At 38.6% G+C, this 27970-nt stretch overlaps 1 protein-coding gene across 1 annotated transcript; it reads right to left on the bottom strand.

The window, feature by feature from the left end:
* Positions 1-27: 27 nt before the first annotated feature.
* Positions 28-27901, bottom strand: LOC139729653 (protein bicaudal C homolog 1-like). Its single transcript, XM_071640580.1, has 17 exons — positions 27883-27901; positions 19857-19936; positions 17821-18033; positions 17112-17345; positions 16010-16216; positions 14836-14967; positions 11222-11390; positions 9762-9935; positions 8031-9002; positions 6555-6811; positions 5921-6042; positions 4758-4954; positions 3927-4093; positions 3083-3251; positions 1783-1961; positions 613-712; positions 28-146 (listed from the first exon to the last, which is right to left on the bottom strand). Exons 1-17 carry the CDS (start codon positions 27899-27901, stop codon positions 28-30), a joined length of 3510 nt encoding a protein of 1169 aa, XP_071496681.1.
* Positions 27902-27970: the final 69 nt, after the last annotated feature.

Here is a 27970-nt window from a genome sequence, read left to right as displayed (position 1 = left end):
CACTGTCGTCCATCGTGCTGGAACCCGCTACCAGCAAGATGTTGGGTGGGGATGCGGTTCTGAAGGCCCGGAGTAGAGACCGTTGCTAGGGTAACCTTGGTGACTAGATGAGGAACCGAAGCTCTCTTTATTTGTCTTATTCAGATCTGTTGGGATAAAAAGAATTATTAGTGGAATTGAGCTCTTGTAAGTTCTATGTGTGTGTGTATGTATGTATGTATGAATGGGAGCGGGGGTTAAAGGTCATATGAGAAAGTCATCATGAAATGTTTGATATGTATTTTCTTTTGCTGCACACTGTTTAGTGGTTCAGCAATGATGACAATTGGCATGTTTATTAATACATATAAACTCTTCTCTAGATAAATATACACACATTTCTCATATCAAGTAACTCTAAACTAAAAAGATGCTTATATTCAATTTTACTCTTCATGCTGTGGAGAGGCATTCATCTAGAGACAAGTTTTAAATAGATCTGAACTTCTAAAGAAAAATTCTGCTGAGGAAAACTATGCATCCTTCAACCTTCACCTCCTTCCCTTAAATCCAACACCCACAAAACTTTCTTCTAGAGAGCACAGATGTGTTGGTAAACTGATGATCTCCTACCTGATATGGCCAGGAGCATCTTTCTCCTTGCACCAAAGGTTGTGATGCCAAGCTCTTTCAGATCCTTGTCAGTCAGGGTCAAAAACGTGGATAAATCAATCTGTGGACAAAGAGATATTATTGATAGTGCCATGAAGATGAGCCAGACGACAGATTTATGTGCCTGGATCGTGTCAAGCCTCCACAGCTGCTGGCATACTGTATACGCTATAATTTTCGCGTACATAAATTTTCGCAAATTGCCGCTGTCACACATTTTCGCGAGTGGTTAAATTCGCGATTGGGGGACCAGAGAAAATATGAAGTGGCAAAGAAAATGTGAATTTTCAACTTACTAGCAAATAAGAATGATACTAGTTATACACTGCATGAAAAAAAAAACTTACCAAATTCTGCGAACTAGTAAGTTAGAATTGAACATTTTTGAAGTGGTTACGTCCATCGTGCTAGATTTCTGACGAGTGGTCCCCTTGCGATAATGGATTGGCTCTCTACAGTATTCGTAAGTAGACGTGGACGTGCTATATGTACGTAAACAAGCTTAGCCAGCATGGTCTGTTCGGTAAGCCATGACATGGTATACTAGTACTGAAATGTTCGTATCATCAAGGCAAGGGATTCATTTTGGAAGGTAATATTTTGGCGTGTTGTTAATTTCGCAAATAGCTCCCGACTCGCGAAATTCGCGAATATCCCCGGCGAAATATATAGCATATACAGTATATGTAGGGCCAACAGGAATCAGCAAATGTCATCTTTCAAGTTTTGACGTCACTGTACGAAGTCAGACTTGAGAAACCGTCCTTATTCTTCAGCATAGTTATCAATTAGCATCTTAGATAATTTTTGTACTTTGCAAGTTATACTTGAGACCATTCTGATGTTATTCATACACTTGGAACATTTGCATGCTTCCTGCCTTATAGTCAGATCTGAATAAAACATGTAGCCTTCCAACTCTTTTCTTTGAACAAGTGTAAAGACTAGTATTTGCAATACAAGTTGAGTTCCAGCTATTGCATCTTTGAACACCATGTAATCCAAAGTATTGCCTCACTCTAAATATGTCTTTTATTTCTGGCTCTAACTGAAGAATCTTGATCACTGCGATCAAAAGCTCTTTTAATAGAGACCAGCCATAAATGACTTGTTCATTAACGAGAGACATACCTCTTGTTGCTGAAAGACGTTGGTGTACTTTCCAAGCCCCAGGTTGAGGAAGATGTCGGAGAGGTCTGGTTGAGAAGACAGAGATGAGTTGAGGTCACTAGCCACCCACAGCCCCTTGCTGCTCTTTGGCAATGTCCCGCTGTCGATGTAGTTACTGCAGCTTATGTCGCTGAAGGTAGCTGCACATAGGAAGGGTCACAAAATTCGGGTAATCTTTAAGAAATGCACCAAAGTATCTACCACATATCATTAAACTTACTTACAATTACTGAAATCATTCACTACTAATGAATGCACCTAAATGCCAATCATTTTCTCAATCAGTATTTGACTTTGTTCACACACACACACACACACACACACTCACACACACACACACACACACACACACACACACACACACACACACACACACACACACACACACACACACACACACACACACACACACACACACACACACACACACACACACACACACACATTGTCTTTACCTTAAGACAGGACTATAAAAGGAATGCAACTGATATTGTCATCACAATGAAAGCTCCCCTGCTTGTAGTCAAAATAATGTTGCTACATACATCAAGTATAGTCTTCATGGGCTAAAAAATAAGCATCCACTTCAATACTGGTTTCCCCCCATTTTCATCATGCTCACTGCAATTCTTCACTACAACGCAATTGCTACAACCAGCCTCATCACCACATTCATCATCCTCTTTGTCATCAACATCATTAACATAATCATAATCAAGACAATCATCTGACCAACCATTTCACCCCATTTTCATCAATGTCATCTCCATCATCTTTCTCCTCTACCACATTTCACATCCCCCTCTTCCAATCTTCTCCTGTCACATCCTCAACTCTTCTGTCAAATCCCTGACACTAGCCACCTCCCTCTGCCCCTTTAAAGGGACTGTACAGTACTGGCTGAGGTGGGGATTCATATTTTCAACATTCCTAAGTGAGATAATGAGAAACCTCTTATGAAATATGAAAGAGCATGTCATTTTAAGAAGGATTCAATGTTTATTTGATGAAAATTGGTTTTCAAATGGCTGAGATATCCAAAAAAGTGATAATAATAATAAACGACAGGCCATGCCTTTTATTAGGATCTCTTTGTTTCACCTTGTTTTTTGATATCTCAGCCATTTCAAAACCAATTTTCATCAAATAAACTTTTGATACCCCTTAGAATTGCATGCTCTTTGACATCTCATAGAGTGGTTTCTAAATATCTCACAAAATGTTAAAAGCTAAATCCTCACCTCAACCAGAAAAAACTCACCTCGTTTCTTCTTGCTCTGCTGGAAGCCTGGTGGTGGATTACTATAAGTGTTGTTGTTCTCCATGGGAGTGATGTCTTGGGCGGGCCTGTCAGGAGGCCAGGTGCTGGTAGAGGGGGGTGGAGGAGGGGAAGATGTGCCCCCCTGATCAGACTCCTCATGGTTTGGTGTCTAAGAAGGAAAATGAAGTAGAACATTGTTAGCAATGTGAAGATACTCCTTATTGATATCATGTCTATTGACACATCATGACACACATTGGACTTCGCTATAACGAGAAGATTTACTATCACATTGCTTTAATTAAGTGTACTGTGAACTTGGAAGAGTCATATCTTTATTTGGTGCTAAACACAGAAACAAGAAAAATAGCATTATTCATTTTCTGTGTGCCATTTCCCATGAACACCTCCATGGCTCCACCACTCTAAATGAAACATGGATCAACATAGCTCTCCAACACTCTCCAAAAGATGTTTCAAATAAAGCTTGATGATTAGTTATATCAATTCATTACCATGGCCTACTACAGTAATTTTACCTGGTTCCTACTATTCTTTATTTCTCTGTTCTATAGCTATTACATTCTCATCTGTTCATGTCTGTCAATTTTGGATAAAATGACACCAAAATAAACAAAGCTACCCAATTCCTTAAAGATTCTATTATCTCCAAAGACTTTGTATACAACTATCAAATAGACAACTGGTTATGACAACATGAAAAGTTCTCTATACATAACCACATTTCCTTTGTAAAAATGTAATAGTTGCCTATCACAACAAAGCACACAGATTGAATATGCATTATGCCGAATGAGCTCAAAAACCTGGGGTATATAATCACCTCGTAAGTGGTAGGAAGAGGGTTGTTATCCCTCTGGAAGAGAGAGAATCCGTTGGTCCTCCTCGCCTCCCTGATGGCAGACTCTGGCATGGACTTAGAGAAGCCCAGGCCACTCCAGAGATCGGTGGGCACTCGGACCTCTGGAGCCACAGGTTTCTTCTTCATTGCTTGGGAGTGGAAAGATGGGGACACAAATGAGTCCATATTATCACCATTTGATATCTGAACATGAAGTAGAATATCTGAACATAAAGTAGAATATCTGATCATAAAGCAGAATTCACAGTGTCTGAAAAAATAACCCTCTTGCTACCTCCTCGAGACCTCTATATCTACCTGTCCATAACAGAAAGGATGAGTCTCTTAAATTGGGGTTTATTGATATTGTTTCCTCCTTGTTAAAATCTACTCGAAGCCACTAAATTTTCCACTCTCCTTCAATCTGGGCATGTGACATCTGTGAAACTATTCTCATGACAAACATGAAGGCCTTAACCTTTTCTTCACCCGTTGTCACGAAAATGTTGTAAATTCTTAATAGATTTAACATGCATGTATGGTAGAAACCATCGCAACTGGGAATGGGTTAAATTGCGGAAATGGGCAAACAGTTCACAAAAACTGAAACAATTCAATAACACAAAATTTCAAAAAAGCAAGAGAATATCAAGCAGTGGATTTTCTCCTATTTGTCTCCCTCTAGAGGGAGACAAATTGAAGAAAATTCACACCTCATGAGATTTCCTACTTGCATCTCCATAGGCTCTGTTTGAGTGTAATGTACCCTAGATATATTTTCCAGGGTCTCCCTCAAGTGGTATCTGTACATACCTTTTGTTGCCAGGAATTTCTTCTTGTCGTAGTCATCTCCATAAGTAGAAGAAGCCGTCTCCTTGTCCTCTCCTTCCAGCTCCTTCTCTTGCTCCAACTTTCTCTCCAGTCTCCTCTCCCGTCTCTCACACCCTGGAGCTCGCTTGTCAGAGCCGTCGGAATCACATCCAGACTCCGAAGACCGTCTCCCGTAACCACTGCAGAGCAATCGTAATAATCATTGTCAGTTGAAAAGTGGCAAAGTATCCAAGCCTTGTAGCATAATCGTTGCCTGGGAGATTCTAACATCTCTACATACCAGTACTTCAAAAAGGGCCCACCAGGTTCTGACATACAATGGGTTTATGGTCTATAAAGGAAGAGGTTCTGACTAGTGATGTCACAATGGGTTTATGATCTATAAAGGAAGGGGTTCTGACTAGTGATGTCACAATGAGTTTATGATCTATAAAGGAAGGGGTACTGATTATTGATGTCACAATGGATTATTGGTTTATGAAGGAAGGGGATTTTTAATTGATGTCACAATTGGTTTATGATCTATGAATGAAGGGGTTTTGACTAGTGATGCCAAATGGGTTAATGGTCTATGAAGGAGGGGGTTTTGCCTAGTGATGTCACAGTGGCTGAATGGCCTCAGAAGGAAGGGGTTCTGACTATTGATATCAGAATTGGCAGCTTTGCTTTAATTCATTTACTTCTGACATATTTACAAAGGATTAAAAATATCAACATGCTGCCTTTGATCTCCACAGAGGTACCACATGACACACACTCAGAAAGGTCACACATTTACCTCCCCCTCCCCCAGGGAAAAAAAAATCAATTATCATTCCATAATGAACTGCTATTTTGTGCATTGCAAAAGCAAGCTTCAAAATAGTGTCTGCATAAAAATCACACTTTATTTCAACACACTACATAAAATAGGTATATGTGCACTTACTTGGTACAATACAGCATGCTATCATAAATGGCAGTGGAACTCTAACCCGTTGAGGAAGGGCAAAGTTTGCTATAATGCGCATTTCCCTTAGACACTAGCCAGAGTATACTCTGGACTTGTTTTCAATGGGTTAAAGTCTTTTGGACTCTACTTCAACTGTAAGTTCATATGTCATGCACTATGTATTTTATCAAAGGGTAAAGATATGTCTGCTTACTTTAATGCATTGTTGTTGGAGAAAAGAGACACTGAAGCTTCATCAGGGGTCAGTGACCTTCGACCTCCACCCAACATTCCTGAAAGGTCATGGCTGCTGTTGTTTGGTGAGAAGTTGTTGCTCTGTTTGGGAAAATACAAAGATAAATTTCAATTCCTTAATGATTTGTAAGTGTACATTTCTTACCATTGCTCTCTCATTCCATATGTGACTATAATTCTTATTTCCCATATTTCACACAACTAGTTTAACTGACTACTGAAGTCAGTTGTCACCAATGAATGATAATAGTCAAGAATCAGTTCTCAGTTAAACCACATACAAACACACACAAAGTAGCTTGTAAGTATTTTCCACAAGAAACATGGATTCATATAACAAGGAATGAACACGGTCAGTCTACAATGAGACCACGATGCATCATTTGCCATAGTAACTTCTACATTATAAATTCATCCATCTAGCTTTCAATTACCTGACAATTCCACAAAATTACAAGGGGCATCCCCCCCCCAAAAAAAAAAAAAATGTCACAAAGCACTTAAACAGATAACTTCATGCCTATGACTAAACGTAGCTAAAGAGTAGTAATGTTTGATAACGATTTCAAAGAAGTGAGTTGAGTGCACTCTACCTGCAGCTTCAAACTACTGCTCGGGGAGCTGTTACTCTGGGCCAGCACCAGGTCTACGAAGCTGGTGGGGCTCCGTGGGACGCTGTGGCCACTGCTGCCACTGCTCTGATCTAGACCCATGTCAGCTGGCAGTGCACTCTGACCCAACTGGCCCAGTGGGGGCGTTACCGTGGTGATGAGGTCGATAGGGCTGGTGTCCCGCGGGCTCTGGGAGGGGAGGTTGGTTTGGGATGGCTGCGGCCCTGCCCGCCGTGTGTCTATTGAAAGTGGAGAAGTAGAAAAGGGAGAGAGAAAGAGGTTGAGAACAGAAGCACTCGAAATAACTGGCCACCGATGAGACTCTAGTATGAATTATTACATTAAACTGCACAAATCGCCCATTTGTTCCACGATGTCAGCACAAAACCTGTTTAGAACCTGTTTAGATATGTCTGTAACGTTAAAGGACAAGTTCACCTTCATAAACATAAGGATTGAGAAAATGCAACAATATTAGTAGAACACATCTGTGAAAGTTTGAGGAAAATTGGACAATCGATGCAAAAGTTATGAATTTTCAAAATTTTTGTGTTGGAACCGCTGGATGAGGAGACTACTACAGCTTGTGAGTCATATGCGTACAACAGGATAAAGAAAATGTAAAGAAAATTCAACATATTTTCACTTTTTTCGCATAATAAAAGAGCACTTGACTTGTCTCTTTCTAAAAGCAGGGGGAATAATATTACCCCTAACATATGTCGGTAACGAGTCAAGGGAATATGTACTTTTTTCAAAATATGGAATTTTGTGAAATTCTCTTTATATTTTCCTTATATTGTTGTACGCATGTGACATCTAAGTTATTCATACACTGCAGTAGTCTTCTCATCCAGCGGTTACTACACAAAAACTTCAAAAATTCATAACTTTTGAACGGGTTGTCCGATTTTCCTCAAACTTTCAATGACGTGTTCTCCTAATATTGCTACATTCTCTCAATCCTTATGTTTATGAGGGTGAACTTGTCCTTTAATATACAGCCATAAAACTTGTTTGTATTCATACACTCATGCATCAAACTTGAAGAAAACTGTGTGTATGTGAAACCATTATCAGGTTTGGTATAGTCATTGCTTGACACAAAGATCTTTGATATCTTTTTTTCTCTCTTCCTCAAACTTCTTTTAGTTTGCACCCTTTGACATCTAGAAATAATGTCAGCTGCAGGATGAGAAGACAAGGAAAGGAGGAAAAGGGGAAATGAAGATAGCGCAAGAAGTGGTCTGATAACAAAAAGAGATAACAGTAAAAAAGAATATGGAAGAAGTGAAGACAGAAGAAAACTACGATTGAGTCAAAACTGATGCTGAAGAAGATTAAGGAATACAGAAAATAAAAACAAGGAATTAGAAGCACAAGAGCAACAGGGAAAGAGTAATTTACTCTAATTTCAGAATAAACACAGAATTAGGAACTCTAATGAGTGGTGCCCACCTAACTCTGGCATCACACCTGTTGGTTGCATACTCTTGAGATGCATCATCAAGTCCTTCAGCTGGTGGTTGTTATTGCACACACTGGCAAACTCTCGACTGCTGCTGATACTGTTCAGATCTAGCTGAGCCAGCTGTGAAGTCACCATCGCTGGGTCTGGCTTGGCAAATCCTGGGGGAGGCTGCGGGGTGCGAGGTGTCGTCGTCTGGGGGCTCCGCATCTCGGGTATCGTCCCGGGAACAGATGTCGCAGAGGTGGCGCTTGGGAAGATGCTATGTGGGAGAGGTGGTGGGGGGATGCTGGGGTTGGCACCCAGCTGGAGCTGTGGATTTTGCACTTGTTGGAGGACACTCTGCATTTGTTGCATGGTGGCTTGAAGAGACTGAGGTAGCATGTTGGGTGGAAGCATCGAGGCTTGCTGGGTGGTGGGCGTCGGCTGAGCAGGGGAGGCGGTGGGGTTGGTCTGCAGTTGGGAGTGCATGCTGACCGGTACAGAATGCCTTGGAAGACCAGACTGAACTGCCGCTGTGCTGAGATTCCCCTGGAGTCCTGGTTGAGCATTGTAAGGAGCCGAGACCTGATTGGTAGCGTGCAGGGAGGCCTGGACGGCACTTGTGGCTGGATTCGTTGGAAGCGCGGTAGCAGTCGGTAAGGCTGAGGCGTTGACATGAGACTGAAGGGAGGCCTGCACAGACCCACCGGTGGGGCTGGTGGGTAGGGCGGTAGGGACCCCAGGGGCACTCTGATTGGTTGCCTGTAACATGGACTGCAGGGGTGCTAGACTGGGATTGGGGTGCACTGCATGAGACATGGTTGCCACGGTAGCACTCTGGAGGGGGGAGGTGGTGTTGGTTGCCATGGGATTGGATGCAGCATTGGTAGTCAGGCTGACTGAGCCTCGAGGGGAGGTGAGGAGGAGGGGGTTGATAGATGGTGAGACCAAGACAGGTGTTACACCTTGAGACGGCATCCCTGAAAATACAGATGAACACACAAAATGGAACATTTCATATTAACTCTAGCATTGATATAATTCATTATGTTTTTATACATACAGTCATTTCTTTTTGCATGCATAGAATCTTGATAGAGCTTCAGGAAATTCTACTCTATTCAGTGCCAAGTCCTTCATTGTGCAAGATGAATGTATCTCTGAAATAAAGATGATTTAAAAACTAATTTCAAAAATTAAAATTAGACGGGGCTTTATTGGAAAATTTAATCACTAGTTTCAAAGTAGGATCATGTCTTGAAAAAATACATTTTTCTTATCTGCACTGCAAATTTCTAAGAGCTTTTATGGAGCATTGAGACATTTATTAGCAACTGCAACATTGCCAACTCAAATATGCACCATCAGTTGACTAAGTTTAATTAATGGCATTATTCATATCAGTTGCATCCGTCATGTAATTTGAATGAATCACATCAGTTACGTGTATTGTGATATAAGTTAGTTGCTTAAGTTGTATCTGTCAAGTCAATTGTATCAGTCATACCTATTCTATTACCAGTTATATAAGAAATTCTGGCTACATAGGTCATATCATTCACAATAATGGTATCGGTCATATAAGTTGCATCAGTCCTGTCAACTACGCAAATGATATTAATGGCACAAAGGGTGTTAGCCAAATGTCACACTGTTGTTTCAATTGATCACTTTAATGACTTTCTGCAAGAACCAATGCCTTGGATGATGTTTTGTATGGAGACATAGAAAGTGCCAACCTGAGGCTAGGCTGGTTGGAATGTTCTGGACCGTCCACTGGGCCGGTGCGCTGGGAGTGCTGGTGATCATAGACTGCAGTGTATTGAGGTTATTGAGACTTGCCAGCCCGTTGACCGTGGGTAGGACCGTGGGGGCCGCTAGGGGAGGGCGAGTTGCACCCTGACCCAGCAGACCTGGAGATTAGTGGGGGGTACCATCGGTAGTAGAGTGGTGGAGGGACGGGATGGGGGTGACAAACACATAAATGGTGACTTCACAACAAACCCACAACAGCAGTGGTTGCAGTGCAAAAAAAGCTATGTGAACATCAGACAGCCCATGGTAAACTCATTGTGCATCCAAGAAAGAGCAAGGAAATTATGATTTGGGCAATGAGCACAATCAAAGCTTATAATTACTTGAAATGAGGACTCAAACATTTAATACTGCAAAAACTTCAGCTACTTTATTAAATACCAAATGCCTGGCATATGTGTGACATTTTCAATGGAGGGCACCATTAATGCCATAAGTTAATCAATTAGATATACACTCAGTTTAATTTTGACTACTAGCTTCCAACCTGGGAGGTAATATGATCTACAATATAGTTCATTTCAGTCCAATTGTCTTCCTGTAGATGCAAATTCAGTGGGAATTTGAGGATATTCTGACGATGATTAGGGTTATTTTATTTCTGTGGATGAAATGTTGCATAGCTATTCATCTTTTGAGAATCTTTCACGAAAAGGTCTAAAAGGTTGGGGGCAATTCAAGGCTGCTTTAGATTCTCATAATCTCTTTTAGACAAGCTATGCTCTGTTTTAGGTCATCCACCATTGTTCTATACTCTATACAGGTCAGTATAATACTGAAGGGAAAAAAAAAAAAACCTGCACCATCGTAATTAGACCATGAAAACCTCTTACGTGAAGAAATTGATCTTTCACTAAAATTCTATTTTTTTTAACTTCCATCTATAGTATGTAAATTGTCCATATCTGATATGATGAAAGACAGGAATTGACTAAGGTGAATCAATGGATATTCAGTTTGTTTAACAACTATCTAATCAGTTTGATCCTCACACTCAGAACAAGTCAACTTAGTACATTACAAATTCATCAGTTGAAGGTGAATAGATAAGAAAAAAATAGATTAAGTGAAAGCAAAACTTGACTTCACAGGTGCCTACAAATACACCACAACACGCAGCTTTACAAACCACAAACTTCAGTGCACCAATTATGACCACCATGTTTATGTTAATGTACCATCTCATATTAATGACCACTTAGAAATGGTTCACCCACATGTGACACTTTGCATGACATGATTATTCTGTTTTGAGTAAAACACAAACCACTAGTTTCTACTTAGTGCAATATCCCTTTGAATGAAATTGCCCGCATCCGCCTTCTGCTTGCTATGTGTAGAGTAATATAAGAGCCCCCCAAAACCAAAATGGACTCTCCCCTACCTAATGTTCCAACATTGTAGCCATGGAGAGGCAGGCATGTTCCATTCAGTCCAAGGGAAGGGCAGGTGCTGGCATTGGCTGCACAGCTCTCACACTCTTGTCCCAGAAGGATTTGCCTGGCCCTGTACATGTTGGGGGCATTCCGCTCTATGCTCTTCACAATGACAGACTGCAACAAAAAATATGACAAGAAAAAGACAAATATTAAAGACTGTAGCAAAGAAAGAATTAATCATTTGAGGTAAATATAAATATCACATCAAAGAACATAATAATCAGTGCAAGTATGGTGACATAATACTGCTATATTTGATATTTGGACAACTACATTTTGATTTTGATATTAAGAAAAATGTCATATTTCTCAGTGGATCATATACAGTGGACTCCCATTATAACAAAGCCCTCAGGACCAACAGTTTTCTTTCGTTATATCAAAATTTCGTTATAAGCGAACAAATAAACAATAAAAAGCATAGAGCAGATGGTCTTGGGGCTTGAATTTTTACATTGTTGTAACCGGAATTTCATTATAACTGTGTTTGTTATAACGGGAGTGCACTGTATATGAAATCAGCAAATCATTGCGAATTAAACATGTGTTTTGTGAGTGAGTGTGTGGGTAAGCATGTGTGATTGTAAGGGAATGTATGTAATCTGATCAAGGTGGAAGCGGGTATTTACTAAATTAAAAAGCAAGCACTGATAGACACTGGCATTTCTGCAAAGTTCTAACTGCAGTCTGCACAGTTATCTAAATTCCCTCTCACAAACAAAAACTTCACATTTGCATGAAAAACACAAGGCGACAAATGACAACTAGTGTACTGTAGCTGGAATCCACTCAAAGAAAACAAATAAGAGAATAAACATGACTGATGATGGGTTAGTTCATTGGTCCTTTTGAGCTTTGAAGTGGGTAAACACTTTCTCCTCCTGTTTGGGTGGACCTTCGGCTTATTTTCGCACATCAAACATACAAAGAGGAGCACAACAATAACAGCTACACTCATTGCGAGGCTTCGGTAACCACAAATGTGAAGCAGAGTGAGCCGTGGGCTCTTCAAACATTCCCAACATGCCATCCACTCCACGCTCCTATTTGCTCACATGGAAAATGCTAAGACTGCAGTAGAGAAACTCAAACAGTTTGTTGGAAGATGGAAAGAAAACACATGGAGCTGACTTTCTCACTGTAGCGAGAAAAGGCAGAATAATGGATGCTGCACTAACATTCATCTACAGAAAAAAGAGGTGATGTATCAACCTTTACACCACTGCTTTGCAGCAACAACAATGCTACAAGTTTACTAACACTGATACGGAGAAATGTGGATAATGAACTAATTATAGTCTACATGTTAAGTGTATAAGAACATTTATAACTGGATGCCTTTCAGCAGGAATTTCAGGCAAACTGACTGAGGTGTTTCTATATAAACAAAGAGTTAACAGCCTCGTTAAAGACGGGCTCAAATACTACTTTGAAGGATACAAAACTTCTGAGCTGAGAGAGTTCAGCAACATACACTATATAGAGGGACATGTCATGAAGAGCTGAGTGAAGTAAAGTCTTCTTTGCAAACACATTACTGTAGTCAACACACTAGAGAGACATTGTATCAAAGAATTTTTGGGTAACACTGATAAACAGTTTTGAGGGAAGTTTGTGATTTAATTTTTTTTATTTCATGTAATATTATACTTCTGTGAAAGCTTTTCAAAGTCCCCTCCCCTTCCTTTTCTCTGTTAAAGACTGTGTGCATACACACACACACACATGGATCAATGGAATTATTGGCTATTAATACCAGTTCAACATCCTATATCCATTTTGGACAATAATGCTCATGCATCACTCAAATTCCTTTTGTCCATCAACAACACTTGTATATTCTACAAATGATACAATAAAGACATTACCCTAAATTACATCCTGAAATTTGAAATTTGACCCCATACAACAACAAGAATATTTTCTTTTACTTCAAGCTGCTAACATTCAACTGGTAATCATGAAGCTGTATCTACTCTTACTCATGCAAGACCCAGAGTTTTAAATATCTTAGATTCTAGAGTAATTGTCAGTGCCTGTGGACATTGAGTGTAACTTGAAACCACTCAATTGCCTCCTTTCAAATTGTTCTTGCAAATATGACTATGTACATTCAGGCATTCAGAAGAAAAAAAAGACAATATGTTGGAGCACAGCAAGGTAAGATCATATCACAGGAACAAAACAAAACTAGAAATGTCGCTAAGGCGACTGCTATGCCTCCGCCATAATGCATGATTTTCCTAATAGGTCTATAGTACATGTGGACAATGTATAATTATATTTTCACAATATTGGCAAAATATTGAAATTACATGTTTGTCACAAATGTGCTGAATGTTCACCTTCCTTAACCTAGGTTTAATTAGATGAATAGGAGAGCATGTATTTGGGGATTCAAGGACTTTAACTTGACTTTGACCCATTCATAAGTGTATGAATACTGTAATTTTCAAGGTATGGAGAAAAAGTGTAATTTCTGTATTGAAAAGTACACTGTTACCATTTTCTTTTGGCCTTTGACCCTAAAATTCATAGGATAATCACTGTCAGGCAGAACATGCATACATATGTTGTAAGTTTCAAGATAACTTGAGCCACTTCTGAGATATGGAGGAAAAAGTTAGTTCAGCACTTTCCCTTGATCTTTGACCTTTTGACCTTTGAGGCAAACCCCCCCCCCCAAAAAAAAAAAAAAAAAAAGAGAAAAAGATAATTTCCAGATAATCTAGGTTATACATGCATACACCAAGTGTAAAAAAAAAATTGCTGGCATTACATAAATACATGTATGAGGGAAATAGTAGAAAATTTGAAGTGTTGCACTTGACCTTCGACCCCTGACCTTTGACCCTATGAACCCTAGATTCTCTAGACAATAACTGCCAGTCAGTACATGTATATATACTATGTTCCATGAAGATACCTTGAACAATTTCCAAGGTACGGAGAAAAAAGCGAAGTTTTAATATCTTAACTTGACCTTTTGACCTTTGACCTCATGACCCCAAACTTTCACCAGAGAATCTTAATTAGGTAATACATGTATACACTAAGTTTCAAGAAAATATCTTCAGGCATTGCATAGATATGGAGGAAATAGTGAAATTTTATGTATTTGACCTTGACCTTTTGACCTTTGACCTTGACCATGTGCACCCAAAAGTTGATAGGCACAACTTCACCCCCTAATACACACACATGCCAAGTTTCATTAGGATACCTTAAAAGGTTTTGATAGTTACCCTGTCCACAAAATTTATTACGGACGGACGGAAGGACGGACGGACGGACGGACGGACGGACGGACGGACAACCCGAAAACATAATGCCTCCGGCACCACTTCGTGGCGGAGGCATAAAAAGACTTATCTACTGATATCAATTTCAATATGAAAACAATCAAAATAATAATGAGACATTTCAAAGTGCTGCACGGAATGCAAACACTGTAACTTAATACTTGAGCATCAGAACATCATCTTCATGCAAATCATATAAAGTACATGTAAACATCCTTCTGCTTCTCAAATGCAGAGTCCCTGCACTCATAGCTCACCTTGTTTGGTTGCTTTGGTTTGGGTTTGATGCTGATGAAGATGTCCAATTGTTCCATTAACTGAGCTAACTTGGTGGTGTGAACTTCGACCTCATCTTTCATGTCAAACATCAGGACTAACGGTAGGCATCCCTTTGTGTGAGAAGAGAGCACAGAATAATTGACTCATGTGAATAAATCTATAGCCTGTATATCATACAAAGGCCATCATTTCAAATCTCAAAGTTTTACTAGCCACCATGAATGAAAAGGATTTCAACACTACCTGCCTGAATTTTGTTCTGACTAATCACACTGCTGACAATTTGGTCTTATTACAGGAAATGAAAATAACATAGATACCTTCTAGACACCAAACATGTTATGAAATACTGATACAAAATGTGGGAAAACTAGGACAGAAACAATCATATACTACTTCTTTATCATCAAAATAAAATGTAAAAGTGACTATAAAGGAAAGGCAAGGTGCAGGAATAATATATACAATGTATAGTAACTTCTAAAAACTAAATTTAGGCTTAAATAATTAGCAAAAGCATGATCAAAGAAACAAATGTTATCTTAACTGCATTTTTACCTAGTCATGTACCCATAAAAATATTGTTGTGATGTTTGAAGCCGTTAACATCATGATCACTGATTGCAAACTTCAAAAGACTGTTTTAAGCTGTCTGAGAAATTATGTGCTAATTAGTGTACTCAGGTTTAGTGGTCTCCTGGTATAAGATATCAATACGCAAACATGTACCTTAATGATTTATAATTACGTAATTTGAACTTTCGAACTGTTAAAATCCTATTTTGTTGTAAATATTTTCAAACACTGTCAGCATAGTCACATTTAGTCACTGTAAGTATGCCAGAATAACACATTTACTTAATTTCATAGGAAAAGAATGTCTTTGGAACTCTAGAGTAATCTTGGGATTGAAAGAACAAACAGCGGCAATTAACTACCAATTGTTTTGTTTGTTTTCACAGATGTGTCATTGACAGTCAAGTTAGGCTAGAATTCTATTTGGCAAAAAAAAAAAAACAGCCAAACTTTTTGTCTTTTACTCTTTGAATACACCAACTTTTGACCTTTGGTAAAATACATGTATTTGAACACTGTGTCACACATCCTGCATCTTCTAAGTCAATGAGGAGAGGTCTAGGAGTGTAATCTTACCATGAGGAGATGCCTAGCAACGATGACCGAGTCGATGGCACCCGAGATGAAGACCGAGCTCTTCTTCTGAGTGCTGTTGGGGTCAGGGAAGTGGATGCTAGCCCCAGTACACTGGCTAATCTGCTTGATGTTGAGTCCGCCACGCCCCATCATGAACTGGTGGTGTTGGGGAGAGATTTCTATCTGCGTGCTGACTGGTAGAGAACCCTACAACACAAACCAAACGGGGGAAAGGGGTGACAAATATCAACATATTTTCCTGTGCAATACATTAAGATTATCATTTTACTGTAAAACACAATATTTTCGCTGCATGAAATTTTCATGAATTGGAGCCAACGACCTTTTTCGCAGCATGAAATTTTCGCAAGTTGCCTCTAACATTCAATGCATATAGCTTAGACAAGAACTTTCACGTGCATTTTAATTTCGCAAATCTTGGCTCTCGTGAAATTCGCGAAATTAAAATGCACGCGAACATTTATCGTTTTACAGCATATACTGAGTAATGACGTGAAATTAATGTCATTTCAAATCCATCTCCTTATTGCCAGTCCTTCTGATGAGACTTTTGTAAAGCCGTTGGTCCTGTGTGAAAGAGAGTCATATTCCAAGCACGTAAGAACACGCCATACTTCTCTCGTAATAAGTAAGAAGAAATCCCTGCGAAGTGGTCAAACACACAAAACTGGAAGACGTATTTTGCCATGCGGTGAGGTCTACAGGTCACAGTCACTAAGTTGTCAACTTTTCACTGCCTTTGCAGACTACGAGATCGCGAAAGAATTAATAATGACAATTATAATCTTGAAACAGATAGAATAGGGCAACTAATGAATAATAAGAAACTCAGGCAATGCCAACATCACATAACATAGAAAAAGAAGATCTATAATGATGACTAATACTTATCATTAATGGTTTCTCAAGGCAATATATTCATTTGTGTTTTAAAAAAGGGTCAACTTTAAAATGAGTGTGTTTCTTGGTTCATTAACATGAATTGTCCAGAAGGGATATCAATCTCTATTCAACAAACATACAACTGGTTTCTAATTTTGAAAAGGTTTCCTTGGGTTGTTATTCAGAGCTTCAAACTTACTCCCACGCTCCCTATCAGGTGTTCCATCAATCTTGATGTGCCCTCCTTCATCCCTCGGGCATTGTTGGCAGCTCCCCTCACCGTCACGGTAGTGGAATAGCCCCTGCCTCTCTGCTTCATGTTGATCGCTACTTTGTAGGTCTGTACTATTTCTTGGATCACGGGGGAGTTCATGGAGGGGGCAGGGCCCGTCGATATTGGCAGCTCAAATATTAAAACTAATGGTAATAATTCCTGCAGAGGATGAAATTTAGAGTGAGAAGAAGTAGAAAGTTGTTTCAAATAATGAGCTGTTAATGTTAAAACAATAATGTTAAAACAATAATTTCATATACCACAGAAGAAAAATCTTCAGTACAACTGTAGTCTTATATGAAGGAAAACATTCTTTCTTTTTTTTAATACAATGTCTTTACTTTATTTACATGAGAAGACAGGGCTGGTAAAAATGCCAAATGAGCAAGATTTTCTTTTAAATGTTGTCAATGCATCACTCCATCAGCGTTTTTTAAAGTCAGTTTCTGGAAGGGTTTCAATTGACATGATCTGTTTAGGATCTCTGCATTTTTTCCTGATTTTCAGACAATATCAGTCCGGGTCATTGCCTTCAGAATGATTCCTTTCTCCATGCAGATCATCTTGTAACGGTCCACATAGGGATGAACCCAATCGTTCAGAGAGACAGCAGCTAGGACGAGAGATGACCTACCCTAATTTTAGCCCGTGCCTGCTCCACGCCCGTGATCTGTCCGGCTATTGACACCTGATTGCTCTTCTCCTGCTGGGACCCCCTATTGGAGTCCGGGAAGTGGATGTGACATTTGGTGTCATCCATCACCTTCTTGATGATGGCTCCTCCTTTCCCTATGACGTGAGAGTGTTCCGTGTAAGACACATCCATCTTGAGTGTCACACGGTTACTCTGTGGATAGATTTAAGTAAAAAATGATAGCAAAATTGGTATACAACAAATTAGGATATTAATTTGAGTAACTAATATTCAAGAGAAAAAAATAAGTTATTAACAAAAAAATCATGCATTAAACAACACAGTAAATCGGAGTAAAATTGGTATTCAACAAAGGAGAATATACTCATTTGAATCATGAACATTCATGAGAACAAATCAGTTACTAATTTAACAAAATGGTGCATCTTTAAATTAAACAAAGCAAATCTACAGATACACACACTATTTTACTCTGCCAAATCCTTATCCATAAGGTAGACTCTATCATTTCTTCTTTTTCTTCTCCTCCTTCTCCTCCTCCTTCTACTCTTCCCTTCTTTGTCTGCCTGGTACACATCAAATTCATCATCATTACTACTGTCATTATCATCACAATATCGTCACACATCATCATAATCATCATGACTTCCATTATCATTAGATCATTGTATCAGTTCTCATTGCCAGTACTTGTAGTCGAGGGAGATATACAGCACTACAATGTATTGTTTGCATTCCCTTTGTAATGCTACTGATGCAAGTGTACGGAGTTAACACAACGTGAGCAGGAACGAGGGAGAGATTCAGCCAAGCATAGAGAACGGTGAACAGTGAAGAGAGAAGCTAGGGAAGATATAAGGAAACTAACATGGAATAATAGGATTGTGCTCTGGGAAGACCAGTTTACTGGACTTTGTGGACCAAGATATTGGGAAAAGCTGGGACAGACTGCATCAAGGAAATCCCTGTTAATCCAGGTAACCTCCACCTTTGGACTGAAAAGTGTGAAACTGGTCACTGCTTGCTTGGATGTTAAATGCAGAAAAAAAAAAATCTTCACTCTTAGTCAGAAAGAAAATGCATTTTAAAAGGAGAAATAACTACAGAAAACATGCCTTATATCCTTATTTCATTATGAGGTAGAAAACAAAAAATCACAAGAAAAGACCCCCCCCCAAAAAAAAAACACAACAACAACAACAACAACAACTCATGACTATTTTACAATTTGCTTATTAACACAAACAATCTCAAGTTTTCTCATGAGTGACACCATTTAAAACCTTCACAATATTTTTTTTTTCATTACGATAGGTAGAAAACATAAAATCACAAGACCCCAAAAAATCTCATGACTATTTTACAATTTGCTTACTAACACAAACAATCTCAAGTTTTCTCATGAGTGACACCATTTAAATCCTTCATAATCTTAACCTGTTGAGGACGGTTTGATTTTGCTACAACACACATCTCCCATAGATGCTTGCCCGAGTTTATACTCGGGACTCGTCCTCAACAGGTTAATTTCATTCATTACGACAGGTAGAAGACGTAAAATCACAAGAAAAGACACTCCAAAAAGATCTCATGACGATTTTACAATTTGCTTACTTAATACAAGCAGTCTAAACTATTCTCATGTGTGACACCATGATGGTACTGACTATCTTGATCTCCCGCTGAGTTTTAAAGTCCTCACACAATCAGATGGCTGCTATCAATACAATGCACACATCACTGGGTAGTTGGACAATCGTCAAACACACGACAGAGACACCACAGGTCCCAACGTCTTCTGGATTTACAGTGAGGTGCTCCACATCTCCTGAAAGGTTTCCCTTCCACCAAACAAAGAAATCCCGCATTCTGCAGGTGAACCAACATGGCTTCTGATCAGCAAATTCTTTTTTCAATTCACCTGTAGTCCTATTCTGGTATTCCTGGTACTGTATGTAAGACAATCCCAAGAACTAAACTATGCTATCCCCCATTGGAGGCCCCACTGTACTCACCTTTGTGTCCAGAACTGACATTATTTTCTCCTTGGCAGCCGCTACATGAAAGAGTTTTCCCGCCACCTTTATGTGAGGGTCTGAAAAGACAAAAAAGATGAATAATATGTGTGATTATTGGTTTTATATCCATAATGATTCTAGTCATAGGAATGAAATGAAATGGTTAGAAGCATGTTTCAGATGGAACAGTTTCAGTATAATTCCATGATTTGATCGAAAGTCTACAACTTGGGCAATACATGTCTGCATTTCCTTCGCATGAAATGCAATTCACTTGACAAGTACGACTATTTAAAATATTGGGGCTTTCTTTCAGCGATAATGAACAAATCATGCAATGTGTTGCTTGAAGGTTTGCATGGTAAAGTAAATGAGAGAGAAAGGTTTGTGGTTTGTGGCAACACCATGTGGTGTTATCGCAAACCTTTCTCTCTCAAATCATGAAATGATTGTAAGTGTATTTATCTGTGTATTCATATATGGCTGGTGGGGTGACAAGACCTTGTATCTGCAATTTTGGGGGAAATGACTTTATTGGATTGATGGTAAAATAATGCATTAAGTGATGTCTTGTCTAAATCCTAACTGTCTTACTCCAAAAATGAAGCCACCACGGCGTGTCAAAGGAAAGGCTTTCCCCTTCGCCACTGTGCTTCGGCCACCATGTTTTTTGGCTCTCCTGAACATTTGACATTTTGTAGATACGAGGTTTTATCGCCCCAGCGACGATATATTTTATTTATAGTCTATTAATCTCCTACCTATCTTCACAAACCCCCAACTCAACCTTAACTCACTTTTCACTTCTGCATGCAGCAAAAAGAAAACAACAACAACAAAGAAAAGAAACACAAAATAAAACAAAACAAGAAAGCCTCTCATTCCTCCAGTCAGCAGAACTGTGGATGGGCAAGTCAAATATGACAGACCGATGTTGCTTTCCCCTTTGTACAAACATATGCACCGTGTGGCCTGGGAGGGCCACTTCACTCACGAAAATCCACCATCAAGGTTTTTCACAGTCATCCATTAATGACATCAAAATGTCTGGCTTAGCCTTTGATTGCATACAACAAAATCAGGACAAAGGCGGCCAACAATTGGTGCACTGCAGTACACATCAAACATTTGGTTGTTTTGTTTGGTTTTTTTTTGCCTTCTGCTCCACTTTTGCCTAGTAATTAGTTACGTTCAGACGGCAGGCCCTAACCTCGAGGTTAGGAAACCTCGATGTTTAGCTCTTGCCCCCTAACTACGACGTGTGTCCACACGACGAATCTTAACCTCGAGGTTACGAAACCTCGAGGTTAAGTTTCTGCCCCCCGTAACTACGAGTGGGTCCCACTCGATGTTAAAACCACAAAACCGGAAGTTTCAGCCCACACTGCTTACAAGTACTCTTTTTCTCTGTCATGGTATGCAGAGATAGCACTGCACTGATGACTTTATGCCTTTATGAAGATATTCGTCGAAAACATTTTTTTAGCGTCGGAGAAGAATATAAAATAAAGTAGCAAGTTCGACGTGTTCAGTTTCAGAGATCAAGCGCATGGCAGGGAGGTGCGACACCTCCCTGCGCATGGGAAGAAAAGATGATGTTGTGTCGTGCGTCATAGGTTTTTCACGTGTAGTGTATTTGTGGTGTACGTTTGGGAGGTTGACCCGGAAGCAGAGGGAAATTGTGGGGGCTGGAGTTTACGGCGAGGTCACTCTTAACTTCGAGTTCGTTGTTTTTTGTGTCCACACGGTGCTTAACTACGAGTGGGGACCCCCCGCGGCTCGTGGTTAGAGCGCTAACCATAAGATTTCTCGTGGATCGAAACATCGAGCAAACCTCGAGGTTTGCAAACTACGAGTGCGTCTTCACAGTCCCTAACTACAAGCTCTAACCTCGAAGTTTCCTAACTTCGAGGTTAAGGGCTCCCGTCTGAACGTAACTATTGTCACTGCCTTGTAATTGGATATTGGGCACATGGACAGCAAACAAGCTGTATGTACTTCTGGTTTTTGATCATGGATGCAATGACCATTGTTACTTTCTGTCTATAATTTGAAGCAATTTGGATGACCATGACTGCCCGCCATGTTAACTGAAGGTTCACTGACAATGGTCACTCAATGTTCTGATTTTGGTTGCCGAGACATACGGAATGACTCTCATGAAATGTGAACACCATGACAATCTCCTCATCAAGTATTTAACTAATATTTTGAGGCTAGTTCTACACTGGAAAAGATGGCAGCACACATATAGAAAGTACACACTCTACTACACAATCAATCACTTTTTTCATACCCATGCAAAGTGTCACCAAATAAAAAATAATAATAATAACTGGGAAGTACAGAAAATGATTATTTCAAATTGAAGAACAGATTTTTCACCATTTTCTTTCAGCAGTTCTCTGGCTTGACTTTCATGTATTATTTACTGGTTCTGAAATATATTTCTTTTTCCTCACACAAGTCACATGCCATTGAAGATTACATGTGATTTGATATTGATATATCATTGTTTAAAATGTTCAATGTTTCACTACAGATATGAATGTGACACAATGACATACATTGTACATGGCTATAGCATAACTTACAGATTAGGGCATATGGGAAGGTTTACTTTACTCAATGCAAACACTTCTTCCTTGCTCCATAATACTGTAAAAGTGGTTTCTTTCACATACAGAAACTTTCGCGGTTTCCATCGGTGCCGACTTTTTCGCGTGTGTTTAAACTCGCGGTCGGTAATGATAGCGTTGTAACAAGCAACGAGTTCAAAACATTTTCGCGTGATGTTAGATTCGCGGTTCAACCTCATAGCACGAAAAGCGCAAAAATAAAACCACCCCGAAAGAAACCACTTTTACAGTAGCCAGATTCACGCACATTCAAAATTAATGTTGTTTGTTTTTTAATCAATTTTTGCAATGCAACGCAAAAAGCGCTAATTCTTGTGTGTGGACACACGCACACACACACAAAAGATAACTCCTGCAATATGCATGATAATGTGAAAATCAGTCTTGCTAGATTTTTTTCTTATAACTACTGTGATAATTATCAAGCGTGCAATAACCAACATTAATTTTTCAATCCCATAATGCAACTTGCCACAGTCCACACACTCGCATGCCCGGGGTCACATTTTCTTTATTCATTAAAGTATGGACGCTGTCTGGAGATTTAAAGTGCTTCATATATATGCAGCCAGATGTTGTTTGTTTGTTGTTGTTTTTTCATTCTGGCTTGATGTTTTTTTTTAAACGATAACTGTTGCAATGGTTTGCTCTGCAGAGGATGCTAACAGTGGCAAATTGTATCAATTTTTACATCGCAATGCACAAACCAATAACTCCCCAGTGTGAGTGCTGTTACTGTAAAATGGTTCCAGCACAAAGACATTCTTGCCACAAGGAAGTGAAAGTCTTTGAACCATCTCTAGCCCCATGTCATCTTTACAGTGGTGTCTATAATCTCATCAAATCCAAAGACAACCAGTTTACAGTGAGTGTTTGTGGACAACAACCTGCTGAGAAAACTTTACCTAAAATAACAGCAGGATAATCCCAGGAATTAGAGCTGCTTTCTGCTTCTCCCCCTGATTGATAAAGTATCTAATTGCTGAAGATGCTGTGAGTAAATTACTCAAGGAATGCAGAATGTGTGAAGAAGATTCATTCCCCCCCCCCCAAAAAAAAAAGGGAAAAAATGGGAGAAAGGCCTGTTGGTGTTCCTTTCTCTTTATCCCATTTTGAGCGCCTGTTCTTGGTAAATTTTTTTCTTTACTTTTTCCTTTGCTTTTCTTTCCTCATAAACAAATAGGTTAGCTTCCTCTTCTCTTCATTTCCTCGTCTTTTGCTCAGACAGCCTGCATGCACATATTGAAAATCATCCCCCTAAACACCATTTTATTTCCCCCACCCCACAAAAAACAAAAACAAAACAAAACAAAACAAAAACAGAGACATAAAATCTTACCCTACACTATCATACAGTGATACTGCTTGGCTGGTGAAAATCGAAATCACTCCTGAACGTAATTCTTCTTCCTACTGCATCTCCTTGCAGCCAACCAACAGTTTTCAAAATCCTTTGCTTTATTCATTTAGAAATTCCCATATCTTTCTAGATGAATGCAGGCTGGAGCACAGTATGATTATCTCAACATGATTTAGCTTTTAAGCAACATTATGCTCCTAAAAAAAAAATATATATATATATATATATATATATATATATATATATATATATATATACATTATACACTTTTAAAATATCTCAATGTAATTGTGAATGTCCCTTGACAATTTTTAAGTGCTTTGAACATTTAAATGCAGAGCCCACTCACACAAGAAGAGCATTTTCTTTGTCTTCAATGGTACCTGCTATGTAAGTTGTGTTTTCATTACTGTGGTTTCAGCAAAACCTGTACAATTGGTTCCAGAGTCTGTACCAGGAAATGTGCCTAAAACGGTGTCACCAGAATTTCTCAAACTGATCTAGATGTCTCCACCATCCCTACTTGATAACTGACGATACAAAGAAGCAAACCTAGTCACCGTGACAACAGGAAGTAGTTAGCTGCTTCAGCTATGTCTTTTGAGACATGAGAACAAACTGGGAAGTCTTCCTCTTGTGTGGAAAGTCTGGCTTCTTCTTCTCTCAACTGTCTTCTCAATGTCACCAGGCTTTGTGTTTATGCTAAATTCTTAGTCTTTTTATAGACAACATATTGTTTTTTCTTCTACTCTCACACCCCACTTGTTGTTGCAGCTTTTGATTTCTGCTCAGTCTAATTCCTTCATAGTCTTAGGCAATGCTGTTCACTACAGCTATAGGGTGATATGTCATTCCAGTATGCATATATTGCAGGGAAAGACATCATATCACTAACAGCAACACTTAGCAATTTTCAGTTATCTTAAAGGGGAAGGCTAGAAACTGATCAGTGGGTATCAGTGGAAATGCTGGGAGATGATTGTTCCAATCCTTATGGGATTCATTCAAGAGTTCATTGTATATCTATTGTTGTGTGAAAATGATTTGCTTCAGAACGGTCTCATATTCAAGTAATGTGCAGGTTAATGCTCCGTCACTGACCAGGGACCCTAACCTGGAAGCATTAAACTGCATATTACTTGAATATGAGACCATTCTGAAGCAAATCATTTTCACACAACAATAGATATACAATGAACTCTTGAATGAATCCCATACGGATTGGAACAATCATCTCCCAGCATTTCCACTGATTCCCACTGATCAGTTACTAGCCTTCCCCTTTAAGCAAACTACTATCATACGACAGCGGAAATATAAAAACTGATGTTGTGATGTTTTCATTTAGAAAAAGAAATATTAGTCCCACACAATAACGTGTATGCAAACATATTTTTTCATAGTCTCACATATTTTTTAATGTTTCACAAACTTCTAATCAAGAATATCTGGAACATACATGTAAGCACTCTACCATACAAGGAAAAGTTTACCTAGCTCTCTGGACATAAAGCTTTATTACCAAACCTCTGTCATATTAAAATGTTTATTACAATGTCAGTTAACCAAGAAAAATATGGCTATTCATAATTTATAAATCATACTATCACTTAAAGGTCCAGTTTACCTTTGGGAGTAGTGATTTAAAAAATGTTCAAGATATCATAGTTGATGCATATGTGTAGGCCAGTTTTATCACAAGACATCCTACCAATACCATATAAAAATTTTGCAATAGAACCTAAAATGTAAGGATATATCACTATTTTTCTCAATAAACAATAACTGTAGACAGTTTAGTCTAGAAACATTTTTATTATAAACATTGTTCACATTTTGTGTATTTAACAATATTTAACATTGATTATACTACTTAAATTTTTACATTGGTTGTTTCTATCCCTAACTCACATTTTAGACCTATTTTGAAGCATGATTGCTGGGTTTTTATTTCATCTGCAAATGGTAAATTATGCCTTTAAGATGACCTCCATTAAAGACCATGTGAATGACAGTGATCTATGATGATGATAGTCACGGCTTTCTAGATGTCACATAACCATTATCTAAATAATAGTAATGTAATAATGATGATGATGGTGATGATACTGACCTTAATGGTAATACCAGTAATAATACTACTAATAGTAATAATAATAATGATAATAATAATAAAAATAATAATAACATGAAGAAAAAGAAGAAGAATCACGACTATGGTGATAATGATATGCCTTTCATAATTCATAATAATACATAGAAACTGAAAATCAGCATATCCCATCTAAATGTTTCTAACACATAGGATTCCACAATGTCCCATATGATAATCAAACTGTATACAGAATTGCCAAAATCATTAGAAGGAAAACATCTTGTTGCACCAGAAACACAGAATATACGTACACTGTGTACAAACTATGCAGCATAAAAAGAAAATGCACACTGGCATATATCAACTGTACTTTTTAAAAGACTTTTTTTAGTAGAAGTGATGTTCATAAAACTTTTCAATCTCTGAAAGAACGCTGAGATTCACATCTTTGGTATCTTTGAGTGATCTCAGTGAAGATATAGCGTTGACAAATAGTAGATGAAACAGCAAAAGTCACACATCTCAAAAAATGCATCCGTATTATATACTGCATATAACCATCTAGTCAAAGAGAATATGAATATATGGAGCACATCCCAGTATAGCTTCCCACGAAAAGCTGCAACAGGGATTACTTCTTCAAGGTTCAAGTATATGATATAAAAGTCCCCAACAAAGATGACTATCCCGTGGTGAGAAATCACCAAACTGCCTGTAACTTCTCTGTTCATTCCTACTTGGTACTGTATGATACTCCACTCTGCTAAAATTGAACACAATTCATGTCATTATCAGTATAGTTACCATTTGTGCTGACTGAGTCATTCTGACCCCCATTTCAATTAACCCATTGAGGACGAGTTTTGGGTATACTCGGGCAGGTGTCTATGGGAAATGCGTGTTGTGGCAAAATCTGCCCGTCCTCAATGGGTTAAACTCACGGATCTGACAGACACCCATCAGTTGGGTAACATAAACTATATGTCAACTAAGTTACAAATTACATTATCATAATATTCACCATGAAGAAACTAGAAGGAAATTGTATCTTATTGAGGAGAATGAATACTGGAAAACACGATATATTCGTGGCATGAAATTGTCACTAATTGCCACTGGCATCCAATGCAAATAGTGTAGACAAGAAGTTTCGTGTGCATTTTAATTTCACAAATCTTGGCTCTCACGAAATTCGCGAAATTAAAATGCGCGCGAACATTCCTCGTCTTACAGTAGCTTAACCAAAAATTGGCCACTTCAGCAAGCAAAGCACAATCAATGAATTGTATGAAGAAAGGATCAGATATATACAGTACATTTCATGATATATACCACCATTCCTTCAAAAGGTGAGGCATGGTTATAGCAGAAATATCACTCTGTGTAAAGGGGATAAAAACAGGGCTGCCATATGAGACAAAGTTCAATACCAAATGACGGTCAGAAGACCAATTAGAAGTAATAAACTTTTCTTAAAGGCATTATTTACCATTTGCACATGAAACAAAAACCCAGGTTTAGTGCTTCAAAATAGTTGTAAAATGTGAGTTAGGGATACAAACAACTAATGTAAAGTTGTTCATCAGTTTAATCAATGTTAAGTATTGTTGAATATACAAATTGTGAACAATAGTTACAATAAAATTGTTTCTAGACTAAACAATCTACAACTATGGTTTATCAAGAAAGATAGTGATATCTCCTCATATTCTAGGCTTTATTGTGATTTTTTTTTAAAGGTACAATGCTTTGTGATACAACTGACCTACGCATATGCATCAAATGTGATAACTCAAACATTTTTTTAAAATCACTGCTCCAATGGTAAACAATACCTTTAAAGGATATCCATCACATTGGCAAAAGCCATGTTTACATCAATCGATATGGATATGAATAATAAGCATTAACCGTTAACAATGTACTCACCATAGCCGTAAGTGTTCATCAAAACACACTAGTCACTGAAACTCAGAGCACACAGAAATATATGTATATATTCAAGGGATGGAATATA

The sequence above is a fragment of the Diadema antillarum genome, unplaced genomic scaffold, assembly GCF_040938485.1.
Source record: "Diadema antillarum isolate AM-2024a unplaced genomic scaffold, OU_Dant_1.0 seq00000248_RagTag, whole genome shotgun sequence".
Lineage (NCBI taxonomy): Eukaryota > Metazoa > Echinodermata > Echinoidea > Diadematoida > Diadematidae > Diadema > Diadema antillarum.
Note: the sequence above shows the minus strand (reverse complement) of the source record. Positions and strands in the feature narration are given on the sequence as shown.